Source organism: Pyrus communis, chromosome 4, assembly GCF_963583255.1.
Source record: "Pyrus communis chromosome 4, drPyrComm1.1, whole genome shotgun sequence".
Classification (NCBI taxonomy): domain Eukaryota; kingdom Viridiplantae; phylum Streptophyta; class Magnoliopsida; order Rosales; family Rosaceae; genus Pyrus; species Pyrus communis.
In genome coordinates, this window is record NC_084806.1 from 4,121,962 (window position 1) to 4,141,451 (window position 19,490).

General features: G+C 36.0%; 2 protein-coding genes across 4 annotated transcripts; one reads left to right on the top strand and one right to left on the bottom strand.

The window, feature by feature from the left end:
• The first annotated feature begins 5,501 nt into the window (after positions 1–5,501).
• On the top strand, positions 5,502–6,978 carry LOC137732268 (zinc-finger homeodomain protein 11-like). The gene has a single exon (XM_068471574.1). The coding sequence runs from the start codon at positions 5,679–5,681 to the stop codon at positions 6,633–6,635; it is 957 nt and encodes a 318-aa protein (XP_068327675.1). The 5' UTR covers positions 5,502–5,678; the 3' UTR covers positions 6,636–6,978.
• A 7,538-nt stretch (positions 6,979–14,516) lies between these two features.
• Positions 14,517–19,171, bottom strand: LOC137731756 (uncharacterized). 3 transcript variants are annotated; one of them, XM_068470953.1, is made up of 6 exons: positions 18,629–19,171; positions 17,309–18,543; positions 15,564–15,989; positions 15,203–15,408; positions 15,036–15,103; positions 14,809–14,944 (listed from the first exon to the last, which is right to left on the bottom strand). In XM_068470953.1, the coding sequence occupies exons 1-5, from the start codon at positions 18,799–18,801 to the stop codon at positions 15,080–15,082; spliced, it is 2,064 nt and encodes a 687-aa protein (XP_068327054.1). In that variant the 5' UTR covers positions 18,802–19,171; the 3' UTR covers positions 14,809–14,944; positions 15,036–15,079. The 3 variants fall into 3 exon arrangements, 2 of the variants coding, with proteins under 2 accessions (XP_068327053.1, XP_068327054.1); XM_068470952.1 differs by lacking the exon at positions 15,036–15,103 and having other exon boundaries at positions 14,517–14,944; XR_011068285.1 differs by having other exon boundaries at positions 14,867–14,944; positions 15,036–15,408.
• Positions 19,172–19,490: the final 319 nt, after the last annotated feature.

Sequence of the window (19,490 nt, forward strand, 5' to 3'; positions counted from 1 at the left end):
ATGAATTTTCTCCAAATCAAACCATATTTTGGTCCTTTAACTCTTTAGCCCTCTTCATTGGGGATCATGGAATGACTGATGTTGTATTTTACAAAGGCCAAGTCTATGCAATTAGAAATTGTGGCCATGAGGTGACACACTCACTTGCAGTAGAGACGTTTTACAAAAACAATTTTGTACCTAGAGTAGACTTGGGATTTTCTCGTCGGGTATATCTTGTGGAATCAATCAAGGGAGACCAATTCTATGTTCGAAGCGTTCAAACAACGATGAGAGCCCTTCCTCATATGACAATAATTCCTCGTTTACAAGTTGGTGTTCCATCATAAAGCGATAATTGTCGAACATGTTGAGGTGAAAAGCATTGGAGATGAAGCTTGGTTTGTCGATAGCAACGGTTCATTCTCTGTTGTCGCTTTAAAGTCTTCTGGGTGTACACCAAATTCCATATACTACAAGGATTTGTTGAGTGTGATATGGTTATGTTCAATTTACAAGACAAAACCAACACCCCAGTTAACTTTGTAAAACCTGCAACTTGGATTGTGCAAAATGACTTTGCCTTGTGAACATATATACTTTTCTTCTTGCAACATCTGCCAGCTTCTAGTTCATCTTACAATTACACTTGTTTTAGGTACCTGTCGAACTCTCTCTATTTTATGTTTTCAATGTAACATTGCAATTAAGTAAATACTAATCTAGTGATATTCTTTTTTTGGATAATGCTTGAGTTCTTCTCATGTGGAACCTACTTGTCTTTCCACTTATGCGTATGTATCTTCACCGTACTTACAAATATCATAATCAAAACCATTATTCATATTCTTTGGAGATGGTACATACTCTCTAGTTAACAAAATCGCCTTTGATGTTTAAGTAGTAATCTTAATTACAAAGATAGGTTTATCTTAAGGCTACTAAGCTGTCCTTTTTTTCTATTTGAAAAAAAAGACAACTAATGGCAAACTACGGTTATTCACCATTTCCCAGCCTGGAAGAGGCTAGTTGGAAATTGCATCCTACTCGTGACCACAATTAAGCAGATTCACAACTCACAACTTGCCGTGATTCTAATAAGGTTGTCCTTCACTTCAAAGCTATTGGCCATGATAACTCATTTTTAATTTGGACACGATGTACTTGCTTGTTGGTCCTAGTAATGCTTTTGGTAGCAAGATAATAAGATTATCTACTAATCCAAAATTGCTATAAATGGCTGTGTTAGACTTCGACTTAGACACAACCTTTACTTGAAAACGAATATCATTCATTATTTGTTTCTATCTTTTGGAAGCAAAACTAAATTATTTGCTGCTGCATGATTTGGGACACTTTAACTTGTGAATAACAAATCAACAATTAGAGAAAATAAAAAAGGGGATTAGTGATGTGATTACATATGCAAAAATAGTAATAAGATAATGCTTATCCATCCTTTGGGGGATTTAGCAGGCATTGCGGAAAGTGGAAGATATTTCAGTTTTGGGTGGAAGCTGGATTGGTGTTTATCTTGTTGTGTGATATTTGCATGAAAGAACATAAATGCCTTTAGGTGGATGCTGATCCACCCATAAATATAATTTCAAGCATGCTCTTGTAATATTATTATCCCCTTTTCTCTACTGCATGCTCAGCAAAGGATAAAAATTTGATCGTCCATATTCTGAAATTTGGCCCACGCGTGCCACTTGTAATGGTAATGGACCCTTATGGAATCAGGTTCTTTTAATTATTCAGCTAGAGTCTCACATATCTCTACTCTCTACTCTCTCGAATGAGTAGCGATATCATTAACATTGTTGATATTGTCTCAACTTAATCACATATTATTAATTATTGGGTATTATCACAAAAATGTCAATAGTGATATTAGGTGTGAAACTCCGACATAAAGTTTTATATTATTTTGTAATGTTTTTGTTGTGGGATTATTCTCCAACAGTGACATTGATGCCATAAAGCTTTGGAACTCTGAAGTCTTAACCCGAGTTCAAATTCTCACGTAACACATTTTGGGATTGAAGGGTTTATTCAAACTCTCACGTAACACATTTTGGGATTGAAGGGTTTATTTTTCTTTGTTTCCTCAATTAGATACTTCTGTTTTGCCTTGCGTGCCAAAGAAACAAAACCCAGATTGAAACAAAGGACAAATTGGAACGAAGCAATGAAAAAACTTTGTGAATGTAATATCTTCACTGCATGCTCTAATTTGGTCGTGGAAGCACTCAAAACTAGTACTTCCATAGAGAGAGCCATCTTGTATCATTTTTCTCATTGCGCGTGCTGCTGGAGAATGACAGAATTGCCATAACATTGTTTGAACAATTAAGAGGTTTTTGACTCCCTCAATCCTAAACCCCTTCTTTTTCTATGGCCTATACCCAAGTAGCTAGCTAGGTTTCAAGTTGTTCATACAAATCCCTAATCACTACTTATTGGGTTCCAACTAATCTTTATTCTTTTCGGACATTGAGTGTGATCACACTGCTTAATCACTTGTGTTTTTAAAGTTGATCGAGCATATGTCTATGCGTTAGTTTTAACCGTTAATACATGTGAGTGGTTTACAAAATAATCGAAATCACAACCATCCATAGCATCCTTTTATATAGGATTTAGGAAGAATTTTGAGACCCCATTGTGAGCGTATTTTCTGTTTAATTGGATTCTAACAAGAGCATAATTGAGGTTTTGAAACATAAAAGACAAAATATCACATCTCAAACAATGGACAGAGAGATTAGGATTATTCCAACGTTGTGTGCCTTATGTTTTTGGTTTTTGTTTAGAGATGAATAATATCAAATCTAAATGCTGTTACCATGATTAATATGAGAATAATACCCGGTTACCAAAGAATGAGTAAGAACTTGTATTAAAAAATTTTCGTGTTCGAATCACAGAGTTTTTGTGCTTATAATCAGAACAGCTCATAATATGAATTATTTTGTAAATATTAAAACTAAGGTTATTTAGTCAATCTATTGTGATAAATACATAAACAGTTCCTAATGTTTTCTGTTCATCTGTTTTTATATAATTAGATGACTAAACAATCTTAATTTTAATTAACTTTTCCTAGAAGCGATTTTTATAAAATGATTTATAATATAAACAGTTCTGATTCTTAACACAAAGTTTTATAAATTAACAATAAATAATTTTAAATAAAAACTCATACTTATTTTTTAAATGGCTAAGTATTATTCTTTCATATGAAACATGTTACAAAAGAATAGGCAACTGATGTTCTTCAAAAAAAAAAAAAAAAAAAAAAAAAGAGTAGGTAACTGATTGACTGAAACATGGCGTGTGGCCGCATTTCTTGCTACAGTGTGGTCATTGCAACACGTGGATCATTGAGAAGATAATTGAGAATGGGAAAGGATCATCGCCTGATCTTTTCCTAAAGATTCTAAGAATTATGTTGTCTCATTCGTTCATCGTATATAGTATGGTTAGAAATTATTTAAAATTTTAAAATTTAAAATTAAATATGAATTAGTAACCGACATGTGTTTGAATTTTTAATTAAAAATAAAAACACTTTTTTTTCTTCTGGTAATGACTTGTTTAACTTTCTAATCAAGTTTGATTCTGCAAGATCAAGTTAACCTAAACATATGGTGTCAATTTGCCATCACATCATTAATATTTGATTGATGGATGGAGTAATTATAAGTCAAGTTGACAAATTGGCCTCTAATTTCAATTCAATTCAAGGTTTTTTACGATAATTATTGTTATTATATAAGTGAATGATAAATTTTTATTTTGAATATAATTAGAAGGAGAATACTTCGATTCTTTCTTTGGAAGCAGCCACATTTATGCTTAATTGCTTGCCAATCGTATTGGCATGTGTATGTACACGTTTAATTTTGTGTTATTAATAAGTTATTCATTCATGTTTTAAATTGTGATTTGCAAATAGGAGAAATCTTCTTCATTAAGGAATGAGCTAAGCAATATGATAACAAAAATATCATCTCTAATTTATGGTTTCTCCTTTAAGTTTATAAACCGTGGCTTTGTTGTGCAAAGAGTACGTTATGACCTATGGCTGCTTGCCCAGCGGGGGCGGATCCTCCGTCATGAATAAACGAATATCTTGCATTGTTCACTACATACAAAATAATAACAACACGCGACTGTATTTGGGTCTCGGAAAAAAAAAAGAAGCAGGCATGATATGAGGTTACAGAGAGGAGCAGGGATGTATAATGGAGGGAATCCCACTGCCACTGTCAAAGCAAAACGATGCGCGCCAGAAGGCAACTGTATCCTTCAAATTATGTACTCTTTGTACTACGAATCCTATGCGTGAAAACTAATACGCATGACACGTATACGTTTCGTATTGGCTTGCAGGTTTCCAAAATTTTAAATCGCTGACTCCAACGAATATATGAGAACAAAAGGAAGTTTTGCACTATAGTGTATGAATTTTTTCATTTTTATGAAATTGTCACCTATACTAAAGAAATTTACAGTTGACCACTCAGATTTCAAATTATATTTAGCACATATGTCTACTTATATTCATCCACTTTTTTTTTAAATAATGGCTCGTTATAAGAAGACATGCCTTGATCCAAGTTTGATGAATTAAATTGAGAGAGTGTGTTGAGTTTCCTTAACAGAAAAAAGCTGCAAAATATTTTGACAACAATAAGACATCTATTAATAAATGAATGATCTCAAATGTCTCAGTAGTTATTTGATATTCAATTTAAAATGAACATATAATTTTTAAAATAATGAATATAATTAAATTACTTAATACTCATTTCTTATATAAACTGATAATTATACAAAAAAAAAAAAAATACCAAGCATGCCTTTAGTTGACTTAACGAACAAAATTGCTCTTGTTAAAGGTGGTCGATCGTGAAGTTTGGGTGCCAAATTGCAACACAACATAAAATTTTGGGTGATAATTATCAAAGAAAATAAGTTCACATGGGCAATTGCACACAACTGAAAAAGTCAAAATACCATTTATGCAATTTTGCCTAAACTAAAAAAGATCAAATAGAAAGAATTATATGAGAGCCTAATTTATTGCTCTGAACAAACACATGAATCCACAGACTGACATACGTTACCCAGATTAAACCCCATCCCTTTGGAAATTTCAGTGTCTGTCAAAGATGATGTATCGTAATATAATTGATTGAAATTTTTTTTTAAGTCGTTAATCATTTGTGTTATACATTTGAATTTCAGTCTCTTTCAAAAATGATGTATCGTAATATAATTGATTGAAATTTTTTTTTTAAGTCTTCAATCATTTGTGTTATACATTTGATGTTTAAATTTTATTTTCGACATATTGAAAAATTTCTTCAAGAAATGACACAGAATTTTTCATTTTTAAGTTTTTCCCCTAGGTTAATTTGGTGGTTGAGAAATTGGTCTGTGTTTTTATGGAGCTAAAACAGGTTTAGGTATGCCACTAATTATCGAATTAAATCTACATCAAATATCTTTCCCCACAAACACCCCATCTATATATTTCTCTTCACTTCTCATTACTTCCTTCATCTCCCCAATCGTCCTCCAAAACCCCATTGAAGTTTTCACCTTTGAGATTTCACTCCCTAAAATCAAAACCCTAATTAATTCCCAATCCGCCCGTCAATTTCTTATGCTTCTTCTCGCCTAAAGATATGGACTTTACCACCGTCACCGCCACCATCCAAACCCCAGATACGGACACGGAACCGCCGTCGCCGTCGGACCCCAAATTCAACTTCTTCAGTGGCAGGTCCTTATCCTTCACCAGCGGCGCATTCCAGCCTCGGCCGACGCGAACAAGGGTGGTTGCCTACAAAGAATGTCTCAAGAACCATGCTGCCAGCTTAGGTGGCCACGCTCTCGACGGTTGCGGCGAGTTCATGCCTTCCCCCTCCTCCAACCCAGCTGACCCCACCTCGCTAAAATGCGCCGCTTGTGGCTGTCACCGCAACTTCCACTGCCGTGATCAGCACAGACCCAAAAATAATGCGCCGAAAACAGCTCACAACAACCACAGCTCAAGCTCCAGCCCGAGCTCCAGCCCCAACCCTACTTTGAGCCCGCAGTCTCCCCCGCCAGTCTCCCACTTGCCCCCCTCCTATTTCGCTTCCCCGCCGCAAATGCTACTCGCTCTCAGCTCCGGCTTTTCTGGTCCGCCCGATGAGCATCCCCACCAGCGCCAGCGCCAGCACCAGCTTAATCCGACGGCTGTAATGAAAACGGAGAAGTACCCAGGTGAGAAAAAGAGATCCAGAACAAAGTTCAGCCAGGAGCAGAAGGAAAAGATGTCGTCTTTTGCCGAGAAAGTCGGGTGGAGAGTGCAAAAGAGCGACGAAAGATCGGTGGAGGATTTTTGCAGCGAGGTGGGGATTGGGAGGGGAGTTTTTAAGGTTTGGATGCACAATAACAAGCACGGTCTCAGGAGGAGATTGGAGAGATCGGGCGGCGTAGGCGGCGGCGGGAATATGATTATTAACAGCAATGTCAGTGAGATCAACGGTGAGGGTGAAAGACTTGGTTTTGACTCCATGAATGCTCACATCGCCGACAACAATGTCAATGCCAACCCCCTTCACCTTTCCAACAATGGGTCGTCTTCTTCGTCGTGAAACAGAGAGAAAGATGGAAGCTTTGGGAGATATTAAGGTTAATTAATCACGCTTATTAGTATAAACATTTCTTGCCAATTCGCTAGCTCGTTCGTTAAGTAACTGTTTAGGTGGTGAGGTCGAGAGGGAAGGGATTAGAGAGGATAACGATTAAAGAGAATGTTAAGCATATGTTTAGCTGAAATATTTCTCTTAATGCAAAGTTAATTAATCGATGTTTTAGCTTTCCATTAGTAGTATAAAGTTGCTTTCTTTTGCAGACATGTTTCTTCGTTTTCTAGGAGACATTTTTTAATGTGATTGGTTTTTTAATACTTATATTTCACCATTTATATAATCACTTACAATGTATCATCTGTGTTTCCGTCGCAATAAAAATTTTACCCTTTTTTAGTAGCTGATTGTCTTTTTCCTTCTGGTTTAACAATTATAATATTGTATATTTCCATTTTTGGGTGGCAACACCATCATTTGGAATTTCGTGTTTGGTATTTTAAATTCCCTTTTAAATGTTTTAAGTTTTTTTTTTTCCATCAAGCTTAAAGGCAAAGTGTCACATCCCGGTCCGGGACGGATCACTTTCCGACCCTGCTCCACCACCGTAGCACGATATTGTTCGCTTTGGGTCCTGACCACGCCCTCACGGTTTTGTTTCTGGGAACTCACACGAGAACTTCCCGATGGGTCATCCATCCTGGGAATGCTCTCGCACGCTACTCGCTTAACTTCGAAGTTCCCATGGAACCCGAAGCCAGTGAGCTCCCAAAAGGCCTCGAGCTAGATAGGGATGAGAATATACATATAAGAATCACTCCCCTGGACGATGTGAGATGTCACACAAAGCCTTCCCCATACTAATGTGTCTTAAATAGTAATTTTCTTTTCTTTTCTTTTTTTCAATTTCCGAGCACAATTGGTTAAGAACTTAAAATATATCATATGTTACTTTATCGTATTCATTTATGAGTAATGCTAGGTAGACTAATTTTTAGATCAAAGTTATAAAGCATATGATGTGTCACCAATAAAAAATAAACACGTTAATTAAGATTTAAGTAATAATTCAGGATGAAGCATAGAACCAACTGCCAAAACAATGGGGGATTGGGGTGATAATTCGAGATGATCAATGTGAATTCTCGTTCCTGAATTTCACTGTTATAATCTACGTATTTGTATTATTGAGATTTTATATTATTTTTCAGGAATTTATATAATTTATTTGAATTTATATTTTAATTAAACTAGTTACGAAGTTTGAAGTTTGAAAATTAGTCATTTAAAATCCATAGGCCTTTCTAGGTCACAATTTATATTTTCGAATAAAGCTCAATCTCACGAACGCGTAGGCGCAAACCATTCGTGAAACGGAGTTATAACGAATGAGTTATTAACGTTTAAAGGTAAGGAAATTTTGGTAATTTTCCTTCAATCTAGAAGGCTCCAGATTTGTTGGATCAGGATGAGAGGAGATGGCACCACATGTATGGCCAGGATGGAGAGTAGATGAGAGAAATGAGGGATTGGGGGCTGCCCAATGAGAGCAGGAGAGAGGAAAGCAAGTGATGAATGAGATGAAAGATAAGGGAGGGAAAAGAGAGAGGTGAATGGCACCCAATCAAAAACTTCTTCCCTTTGACCTGCTTTTTTCACCCAAACCTGGTTCAGCTGGCGTCCATTTCCGATGCCCTCGCGGCTTTTTTCGAGCAAATGAAAGCTTCTCACCACTACCAAATCATTTCCCTGCCATTTTCCCATCAATCTTCATCCAAACTCGACGTGTTTAGCCTTGATTTTGGGAAGAAAACAATGAGCTAGTCCAAGTGGTTCTCGGCTTTGAACCACCATTTGTGAAACAATTTCCTTAGATCTCCAGCACCATTAAACTCTCCTTGAACCCATAAACAAAGCCTAAACAGGTTTAGGGGTAGCCGAGCACCATAGGTGATGGATCGAAGCACACATTTAGGGTTTCCGGCAGGTTCGAGGCAATTCCGAGCATTTGCCGGCCGAATTGGACTTCGGCTCAGGTATGAAAATTGCTCCCCTCATTGAGATCTACAATTCTGTGAATTTTGGTAAATTTTGGAAATAGTTTAATTTTCCGGTAAGTCAGGGCGTGCGGCGGCACGTGGACGAAGACCCTACCTACCATTCCTAGACTAATTTGGACACCCTAATTCCATATGTGATGTCCGATTGACTATAGTTTTGATAGAGATCACCACTTGGTCATTATATGAATTGACAATCCGATCGTTGGATTGTTACCAAACTTTAATACATAATAGTACGTAATATTTGATGACATTAGGAATTAAAGGGTCGGGAATCCGACACACAAATCTTCCCAAATTGGATTTCTAAGTTTGTAAAATCAAACGTTGACCGTCACTTGAGTTTGCGATTGGCGGAGATCCAACCGTTGGATCATAATGAAGTTTTAGTATGTTGTTCTAGAAGCATAATGTGGACTTTGAGAAATTACGGATCAGAAATTTGATAGGCGGATCCTTCGATTTAGATTTCTAGGGTTGTGGACCCTACTCTCAATCTTGATCGACGGTTGACCTTTTAGTTAACTAGCCTGAGTTCTTCTAGCGTGTCACTGATCTTAGAGTGTTGTTGAGATTCCATGGAGCTTATTGGGCTTAGCATGATGACGTGTCCTTCTCGTTTGACGTGTGTCTCGATTTACGTACTAGTGGCGCCATATTGTGTATACTTGGTTATTAAATGTGATTTGTATTGAATTGTTATTTTTATTCATCGATTTATGTGATTTGATTGTGAATTGGAAATATTTATGAAATGTGATTTGAAGTGCATATTTGAAATGTGGTTTGATTTATATGTTTAGCCTAATGTGATGAAACGTGAGGGCTAGTAGTGGACCATGAACCCATTGTCATGGGGTTTTTTGCGACGTCACGTTTCGATCCTAGACATATGTTGGGATCGGGGCGTGACAACCAGGGTGCTTTTGTGGCGCTTTTTGCAAGGAAGATTGAAAACATTCTCTTCTCTATATTGAGGCATTGGCTGCTAGGGATGGTCTTATTTGCCTCTAGATTGTTGCTACACTTAATGATTCTTCTATTAATTTGTCAGTCATTTGGGCATATTATCGAAGATTCGAAGACGTTAATGGCATCAATCACTTGAGTTTCTTCCATCCATGTTCATCGTCAAGCTAATGGCATCGCTCATCACCTAGCACATTTTGCTCTCTTTTTTTCAGGATTCAATTGTACTTGGGATGATGATACTCCGGATCTAATATCGGATTTATTGTTTGAAGAAGCTATACTGTAATGTTCTTCTGTTTTGTACCTATTTGATCTGTAATGAATCTATCTATTGTTCTTTTATAATAAAAAAAAATTAATAATCTAATCATCAATATCCACGTCATATAATTTACAAAATATAGTTTAAATTGAGGACTTTAAGTATTTGCTTGCTACTCCGTGTGTCTAACTGTTAAATTTTAATTTTTTGTATTTTAAAATAAAGATCTAATAGTTAAAATATCTGAAATACCGAATACTTCAAAGCACCCAAAAAGGTTCTGGTGAAAGACTTTTCTACACATTAGAATACTATCGATAAATGATAAGAGTTTACGAGTAAATGACATTGTATATTACTATTATTAATATGAGATATTGAGTTACTATCGAAGTATTTTTGATAAGATATACAAGATTTACGTAAGATCGCGATGTATTATTGGTTCAAAATACCATTGAGGTGTAGATAGGTACGTTGGAGAGATAATAGGCTTTTGGATCAGCTAGTACTAGATCTAAGGCAAACCTCCAAATCATCCAAGGCAAATTTAAGTAGTTTTTTCACTGCAGGAGATAAAAACGATTACTGGTAATTAAATTTTCTTGAGATGGGGCATAAGATTACAAGAGGTCTAGATTTAGAACCGAGTCCCCGTGACTCTTTAAATGGATTGGAGATTAGATTTGGGACCATCGTACAAAAATGAATAATCTTGTTCATCAAACTTGTTCTTTGGCCTGTATAATATTAATGCTTCCGTTCTGACATCACCAAATCCGCCATTTTCCATATTATCCTCACTTATGTGAAAGCTGTGTATAATATTCCTATCCTTTTTCAGTCTTCCCTTCATATTTCACTCGATCACTGAGAAAGGAAAGACTGTCCTTTACGACATTTTTGTTGAGAGTGTTTATCCATATCTAAGAAATGAGGAACTTTGCATGTGCTTATAAATATTTGAGTTATTTTTTACATTGTCAATTAGTTTTATGGTAGAACCTCAACTTTTTTCACGATGTCAAAGCATGTTGTCCCGCATGTGAAATCCAACAGCCACATGTGCTCTATGTCACTTGCTTTTTATTGTCTACGTGCTAGACTTGAAAATTTTGCCGCATGTGAGAGCGTGTTAAGAGTATCAATTCACTGAGGAGAAATGAAAAACTTTGCATGTGCTTAGAAGTATTTGAGTTACTGTCCATTTACCACTTGATTTTACGGTAAAAAATCAACTTTATTTAATTTTTAATTAATAGTGCAATGTTATGTCGACAATGACTTGTACATGAAATCGCATATTTAGTTCAAGACACGACCGTGATAATATATATATATGTACTAGTTAGGTAAATACTTCTTAGAAACAAAGGATTGAGATAACATCAAAGTTATGATACATCTTAACAAAGCGATATTTTGTTAAACTAATATTAAAATACATGAGTATAAATAAGCCGCACACTGCTCTAATCAAGTTACATAACCCATATTTGCTATGATGTTTAAACTTCGGCTAAACTACCAATTTGCCCTTCGAACTATCACGTAACTTTCGATTTTCCCTTGAACTAGGACTTAAACTAATTTTTTTGGCCGATTTCCCTCTACCATTAGTTTTTTATAAATTTCATCCTAATTAACGTTGACTCTTATCAAGTGCACACCACGTGATTCTCTTTTGTGGACAAAAGTATCACTTCGCTAGACCTTCTGACACAAAAGCGATAGAATCACATATATTTGCATAGGTTTATATTTTAGAAATCTAAAGTTAAAAAATGAAACGACCGAACTACCCTCACATGTTGTGCACATGTTTTTATTTAAAAGAAATTTGAATAGAATGAATGAAAAATTAACAGCAAATGGCAAGTCGGCCAAAAAATTTAATTTAAGTTCTTAATTTTTCAATTCAAAATTTCAAAAGAGAAATTAAAAGTTAAGTAATAATTTAAGAGGTTATCGACAGTTTACTCTTAGGGTGCGTTTGTTGCACCGGACTAAATCGGACTGGACTAACTTTAAGGATTAAGCTGGACTGGCTTAGACTAGACTAAGCTGGACTAACTTAGTGAAGCGTTTGGTGTAATATCGGATTAAGAACTAAAATAATAAAAATAATAATATTTAATTCTATCTTTTACATTTTTTTTCTTTTTCTTTTTTCTTTTACCTTTCTAGAGCACCCTTTCTCTCTAGAATGCTCTCCATTTTTTCCTCCTTCCCGTCCAACTGCCTCTGTGTCTCTCTTTTTACTTTCTCCCTCATCACCATTCTTTTTCACCACTTTCTCCCTCATCTTCAAATTCCATTTTTTTTTTCATTAATTCTCAACAAAAGCTTCTGATTTGTCATATGGGTTTTTTTTTTTTTCCTAAACTTTTCACAAGCTTTTGAATTTCATTTGGGTTTTGGCAGATTGGTATTTTTTGTCTTCTGGGTTTTGGCTAGCATCGTGGAGTTTGCCGACGATGTCTCGGCGGATGAAGGTGATGGTCGAGAACGATATTGGGAGTTGACGAAGTCGAGGATCTGAACAGAGGAGAAGCACTGCCTTTTGACAGCGAGCTCGACGATAAACTAGAGATGTGCACGGGAAAAGCAGATATGAGGTCTCATAATTCTGGGTTCTGGGCAAGGAGAGAGGGAGAGAGTAGGAGAGAGTGAAACAAAGAGCGGAGAAAGGAGGACGAGCAGGAAGTCACCCTCGCGATTTTCTCTGGGCTTACGAGTTCGCCCAATTTCGGGGATCCTGGTTAAGACCTCGTAAGGAGGTGTTTAATCCGAGCGAATCCCACCTAATCTCATTAAACCAAATCCTGCAGCAGACCAAACAAGGGACTATAGTCCAGTCCAGTCCAGTCCTCCTTAATCCTATCAAACAAACGGGCCCTTAAACTTTAAAAGAGAACGAGCAAAATGATTTAACAGTGGAAGCCGGGATTAGGTAAGAAGTTTGAAACCAGAAGGGACGCGTGTAAAAGATGTGTTGTCATGTACATGCAGTGCAAGCAGTTGTCTAATTTGGAATGTTGGATGTGATTTCCTGGGCTTTTAAGGCAAGCTTAGCAGGCGAGGAGGTTGGCTTAAATCCAAAATAATATATTACAATATAATTAAAATTAGGGTTTTTAGGTGACGGAAGGCAGTGCCCGCTGCCCAGGAACCTGAACAAACGCCAGCTTTCCTTATTTGGTTGGCTTAAAGCGGCAAGCATTGCCTTCTTTCTTTGCTTTGCTGCTGATGAGTGTTATTATCCACGCTTACGATATCTCTCGCATATCTTTTATTAATTGTTATCATTTGATAGTTTTTAATTAATTCAATTTGATGATCGAAAATAATAAAAAATGTAAAAAATAAAATTAATGCACCACCATATAAAAAATGCTAAGAAGACATAAAGAGTGCGTGTGAATAGCACAACCCAAAAATAGTAAGGAAACTCTCAAAGTGAGGCTTTCTACGAAATCTCTATCAGTTCACTGTTTTAGGTTAATTTCCGTACCAATATTGTACTAAAATTATAAGATGGCAGATAATTCATGAAAAATTCTACTTTGAAAGATGCTAAAAAAATTCTTTGAAAAATGAAGTTCTTTATAAACCGTGTGACATTTCACTGTTTAACTTAATATATGTGCTAGCGACGTAAAACATTATGGCGGAGAATTCATAGACACTTTTAAGAGGTTCTCGGCGTTTCTCATTCATATTAATGTAAAATGTTGACGAATGATGTGATAACACATATCTGTCTATGAGATTCTGAAAAGATAATTGGGAACCACCACTAATCCTCTCCAACTTTAATCCATTTTTGTTGTATTCAATTTGATCCACCGCCCCTCTTTTGTCCACACGCGTCAAGAATCAAAGATCAAAGTCCTTGTTATTTATTCTTCTTTACTTTATTTGGATCTGACATTTCTCATACTTTGATTTGGATTTTGAACTGATTTTGTTGGAACATGAATTATCTGTTAGGCAACGCGGCCGAGTGTTTGCGATGCTTCCACATCCTTGGTTGGGTGGGTTTGACAAAATATTTGACGGATTTTTTGGGACGATGCAACGCGTTCATTCTTTTGGGGCCCAAATATTTACAAATACAAGGCTGAAATTGCATGTGAAATGTCGCTTACAATATTGTGTCGTATTAAAATACTGTTATATGATCAAATTAATTTGAAGTTGTAAATCAAAATAAATACAAGTGATAACTATTATCGCTACTAGCCATTTTTGTTACTTACGATGCTCTACAGCTTTAACAAACATTTTATCTTGAGTATAGTTGCCGGGCAAGTTATTTGACAAAAAATTCTAACGTTGGAAAAAAAAGGACAAAGTTTATGTTTTTATGTGATCACACCATAAAAAAGAAAGTTTGAATTTTCAATGGAAGCCGGCTCGAAATATTTGATGTTAGAAAATGGTGGCGATTTGGTTGATGTGTTGGGTGTGTGCTTTATTGATTTATTTCCCTAACAAGAAACTCCTGGATCCGATAATAGTTTCACCCGTGTTTTCAAACGTGTTCCTAACCTATCGTCTACTTTTGTTAGGAACAAAAACATAGTATAGCTATTTTGTAATGAACTTTTATTTAGTAATTATTTGCACCAACATGTGTGTATCTATACAATTTACTTCACCTATTATCTACCTATTTTTTACAAGTATATGTCAAAAAGCAGCATCCGTACGTGCAGAAAATGGCATGGCACACATCCTGCCATGTTAACATACAAAAAGTGTCAACATGGGAAAAGCAAAAACGACGGCTCCACATGGACCTTCCTATGAACAAAATTGATATTCTCCAGCTTTTCGTGGCACCAAACCAACTGCTCCGTTTTGATTTTTGACAAGTTTAGCACTCTTGAAATCAACCTCAATTCAACTTGAGCAATGAATAGATCGTGCTCAAGTCGTCTCTCTTGGTGCTTTTGGAACTTCTTCACTACACAATTTTCACTTCTATGTATTTCTTTAAGTTTTTTCTCCTTCTGCAATACGACAAATAAATAATAAGTATCGTTTTGGAGGGACAAAAAAAGAGCAATAGTGAGTTCTTGTTCATTTAGTACGATCAAATACCAAGTGTATGGATGAGAAATGTGTGCTTCGATATTCAAAGTTGCTCACAATTGCTTGTGCTTTTGTCCCTTGTTTGAGCCACACCGTAAAAAAATGTAGTAAAACTGGGTATAACACAAAATGGAAAATACTCAATCAAAATTAATTTGAAGAAAAGTATGTAAAACCTTTTGGAGATCTTTCCGGATGTCCAGGAGAAGCTCTAAATCCTTATGGTCGACCTGAGTCTCTTGAAGCCCCTTTAGGTTGGCATTCCTCTCATCCGTACGAACAAAGTTCCAAAATATATGCATTGATTCTTCGATGATCTTCACTAGCATTCCACTCAAAATAATCGTTTCCTCCTCCCCTCTTGTTAGATGCTTCTTATCATCTACGACGCAATTAACATACGAAACCATTACATAATCTAAAAAGTTATCTACATAAAGATGTACTGCAATTTGACATATTATGTTATCAAACTTGTGAATTGCGTGCATGGTCTGATTGTTCAAGATATCAAACACTCGAACTTGCGAACATTACCTTTGATTGGAGGAACTTGGAGAAGGTTACAAAGAACGCATCGATTCCTCACGTAATGCTGGACCCTGGGGCCTTGAAACGGATCATCCTCTATGAATCTTTGAAGGAGCACTTGAAACAGTTGGAACTCAGTGGCTACTAAGTTATATCGATGATGAGATGTTTGATTGTCATATTGCTGCAGTTCTAGGGCTTTTCCATGCTGCCAGTTAAGTATTTCCCAAGAAAGGCAAACCTGCCCTACGTACACCAATTCAAAGTCTTTGTGCAAGTCCCCGACAACTTTTGGCATTGGAGCAAGAGCTGTGGGGTGCCTTTGTGTTTTGCATCGCCATAAGTTTTGTGAAATAAGAGACTTCACAAGTGGAAACGTTGAAGATTTTTGGATTGACATTGATCTCACTTGATCTTTCAGCTGGAGAAAACCTGCAGAAAAGCATCAATTAAGCAATGATCAGCAATTAGACAAATACGATATTTTAAATTGTTCTAATATATAAGAAGATTTGAATTTAAATGCAAAAGAGTAGACATTGTCTTAACCAATTAGTATAACTCATATACAGAGTCAATCAAAGATTTTGAAGGCCTGTGAGAAACTTGAAATGTGATCCTCACTAAGGAAAAAAGTACTTCGATGTGGAGCAAAAAAATAACAAAAATGTGTAATAGTTTAAATTATTTTTTATTCTTCACTTTTTTAATTTTACGGCGCTTTATATACACACTACATCATCACATTAAAAACATTCATGCGATAATGTCATATTATTACCTAGAAAGGCGAACCTTACTGTCTAAGTAAACATTATTATTATACAAAAGTAAACATTATTAGGTATATATCAACTTTTAATTATAAATTGACTCCGAATAAAAATAAATGTATGATCTTGATAGAAACCTTAAATGTATAGAAATCGATTTGTGTATCAACGACGAACCCAAGCTTAGGCCCACTGGCCTCCACCACATAAAATAAAATAAAATAAAAAATAAAAAAATAAAAAAATTTGATGCCCGATAATTAGTGGAAAATGATAGGAATAAAGATGATGTTGCCGGCCCAGAAAACAACATATTCTCCAAAAGATGCTCGGGTTGCTATTTAGTACTATAATTTAGTGATATTCTTTTGTATTTGTAAATAAGAGGTTTTAAGTTTGATTCTCGCCAAAAGCAAATTTAAACCACATTATTGTTAGACCATTGTGAGGCAGAGTTAAAAACAGAATTTAAGAAAATATATGAAATACTTGAACTTAACGGAAGACTAGATACAAAACCGAGCCTAGTGTCGCTCAAGGATTTATACGCACATTTCACTTAATGAGATAAGAGTTTGTTGTTGTTCAACGAGACAACAAAATAATATTCAGCCATTCATACTAAAAAGTAAACGACCAAATCTTCTTGAATGCATGTAAATTGAAAAAATCCAATGAACAAATAAAATACGAAATTACTTCATGACTTTTCTCGCACTAAAACAAAATTGATATATTCCTAACTCATAAAATTTAGAATTCGAGCAAATAAATACGAAATTACTTCATGACTTTTCTTGCACTAAAACAAAACTGAGATATTTCTAACTTATAAAATTCATAATTCGAACTTAAATGCAAGAGGCTGGACATACTAATTTGACTCTATTGACTTAATTTACGTCTGCAAATCGATAAACTATCAAGTAAAAGAAATGTAAAACAAATTGAAACAGAGTGGTTTTATGTCAAACTTACCAATTGCATGCATGGTCTGGTTGTTCAAGATATCCAGCTTCTTCATCTTCTCTGCGTAGCTTTTGTACACCTTCTGAATCTCAGCCATTCGATCTTTAAATTCGAGCTTTTCCTCAATAACCAGCGGCTTCAGCTTCAGATTATCCACCGTATTTGTACACTCAGTTTCTTCTTCTAAAATTGTCGGAAGCCTCCCGCCTCCCCCATTTCTTATTTCATTTTTCAGCTGCTCGATTAGATCATCATGCTCCCATGGCTCATCATCCTCGTCTTCGCCATCCTGATTCGACCCGAAATTTGCCTCCTGCAATCCAATTTCTTCTGCTGATTGATCTGCAATTTGAGGACCAACTTCCTCCTTAAAGTCAGAAACTTGGGGTTTTGAAAATTCGATGTATTCATCATCAGAACCATTTTCTGAATCTGAAAAAAGAACTTCTTTACTATTTGGGATACTAAATTCATGCAATTGAAAATCATCCGTATTCATCTTAACCGTCTGTTCATCTCCCTTCATGATCACTAGGCTTTGAGGTTCCAATCGCTCGCTCACATTTCTTCCCACATCAAACTCGTAAGTAATTGAATCCACCTCATCAGTTCCTCCTCCTCTTGATGTAACCGACTCTTCTTTAGAATCAGAAACCGCGGCACGATTTTCGACAAGCAATTGAACATCATCTGATGAATCATGCTCACCAACACTTGCAGTTTCCGGAGGCTTAACCGTCCCCGAAGGCGCAATTTCAGCTACCGGAAACTTCATAAAACTAAAACTCTTAAAAGGGTGCTCTTCTGTACAAACACTTTCTGACAAGTCCTGTGCTTTTTCTCGATCTCCATCAAAATCCTCTGTTTTTTCCTCTGTTTTTTCTTGATCATCGACATCCTCTGTTTCTGCCGCTGTTTTCTCTTGATTAACAAAAATATTTGAATTGCTCCAGTCTGCATACAATTCTTGGACAACAAAGCTCATAGCTGTCGGTTCTTCCATGTAGCAACTAACATCTTTCCCATACCTGAACTCGTAAGGATCGGTGCTCGCGGCCGACACCGTCTCCGAAAAACCCAAAGCCCCTGTTTCTTCTTCTCCGTGTTCCTCATCAATTTTGCTATTAGACGAATCAAAGAATGCGTCTTCTTCTTCTTCTTCTTCTTCTTCTTCTTCTTTGAACACAGAAATGTCTGAAATCCAAGAACTCTGACTTTGATCTCTCGGATTATCTGCCTGGAATCTGAAAAAAGAAAGAAACCCATTAATCAGTTCAAACCCATCAAACTTTTCAACTGGGAAAATCACAGACTCGAACTTCACCATACCTGAGCATGTATCTGCTTACGAATCCAAAAACGACGAAAAAGTAGCTGCAAACCAGAACCCACATAGAACCAACGACTCCAACCATGTTTCCGTACAGGGACTTGCTCAGCAAACCCTTAGCAAATGTTTCAAATTGGGTTTTGAGCACGTGGAATTTCCTGGTGACTATCATTTCAATCAACCCTTTGTTTTTTCTCAATCCTAAGCAAAGTTTAACGGGGAGAGAAGATCTGGAAATTTTGTTCGGTCAGAATCCATTGGGGGAAAGTGGACGACTAAACCCACTTGCAGACAGCGGAATCTGAGGGGGTGAAAAATCTGGAGACAAAAATGTGCGAGATTGTTGGAGGAGATTGCGATGGAATAATAATGGATACATGGAACTGGAGTTTAACGTGTTTGTGGGTCGCTTTGATTTCTCAAAACAACAGTTAAAGTGGTTTCCATTTGGGTGTTATGAACTCGAAAGTTTGGAACTTGGACTCAAAAGAAAGAACGGTCAATGGACGTTGAGAAACTTGAGGTCTACTAAAACCGTCCAATCTTTTGGTTTGGGTGAAGGCAAAAAAGCTACAAGCTACTAGCTTTATAGGAGGTTTAAAATATAAAATTAACTTTATTATCAAATGGTTAAATGAAGATTACAACAACTTTTTCTCTTTTGAAGGTACAATAACTATTTTTTTTAAAATAATGTAAATTATCGATCAAATAATACGATCTTATAACCACTTAGTACCACAATTCTAAAAAAGAGTTTTTTAACTTTAATCTTTCAAGAATATTGAAATTTAAAATAAACCTTGTGTTAGATTATATATTGATTATAATCCATTAATGTGTCCTTAATTCAAAATAATT

Bases quoted from the DNA above. Each gene is read 5' to 3' on its own strand.
- LOC137732268 (XM_068471574.1), top strand. From the start codon at position 5,679: ATGGACTTTACCACCGTCACCGCCACCATCCAAACCCCAGATACGGAC.
- LOC137731756 (XM_068470952.1), bottom strand. From the start codon at position 18,801: ATGATAGTCACCAGGAAATTCCACGTGCTCAAAACCCAATTTGAAACA. The intron at 18,544-18,628 runs GTATGGTGAAGT...TTCTTTTTTCAG, and splicing joins GTAAGCAGATACATGCTCAG to ATTCCAGGCAGATAATCCGA. The intron at 15,990-17,308 runs GTAAGTTTGACA...GCTTTTCTGCAG, and splicing joins CCAGACCATGCATGCAATTG to GTTTTCTCCAGCTGAAAGAT.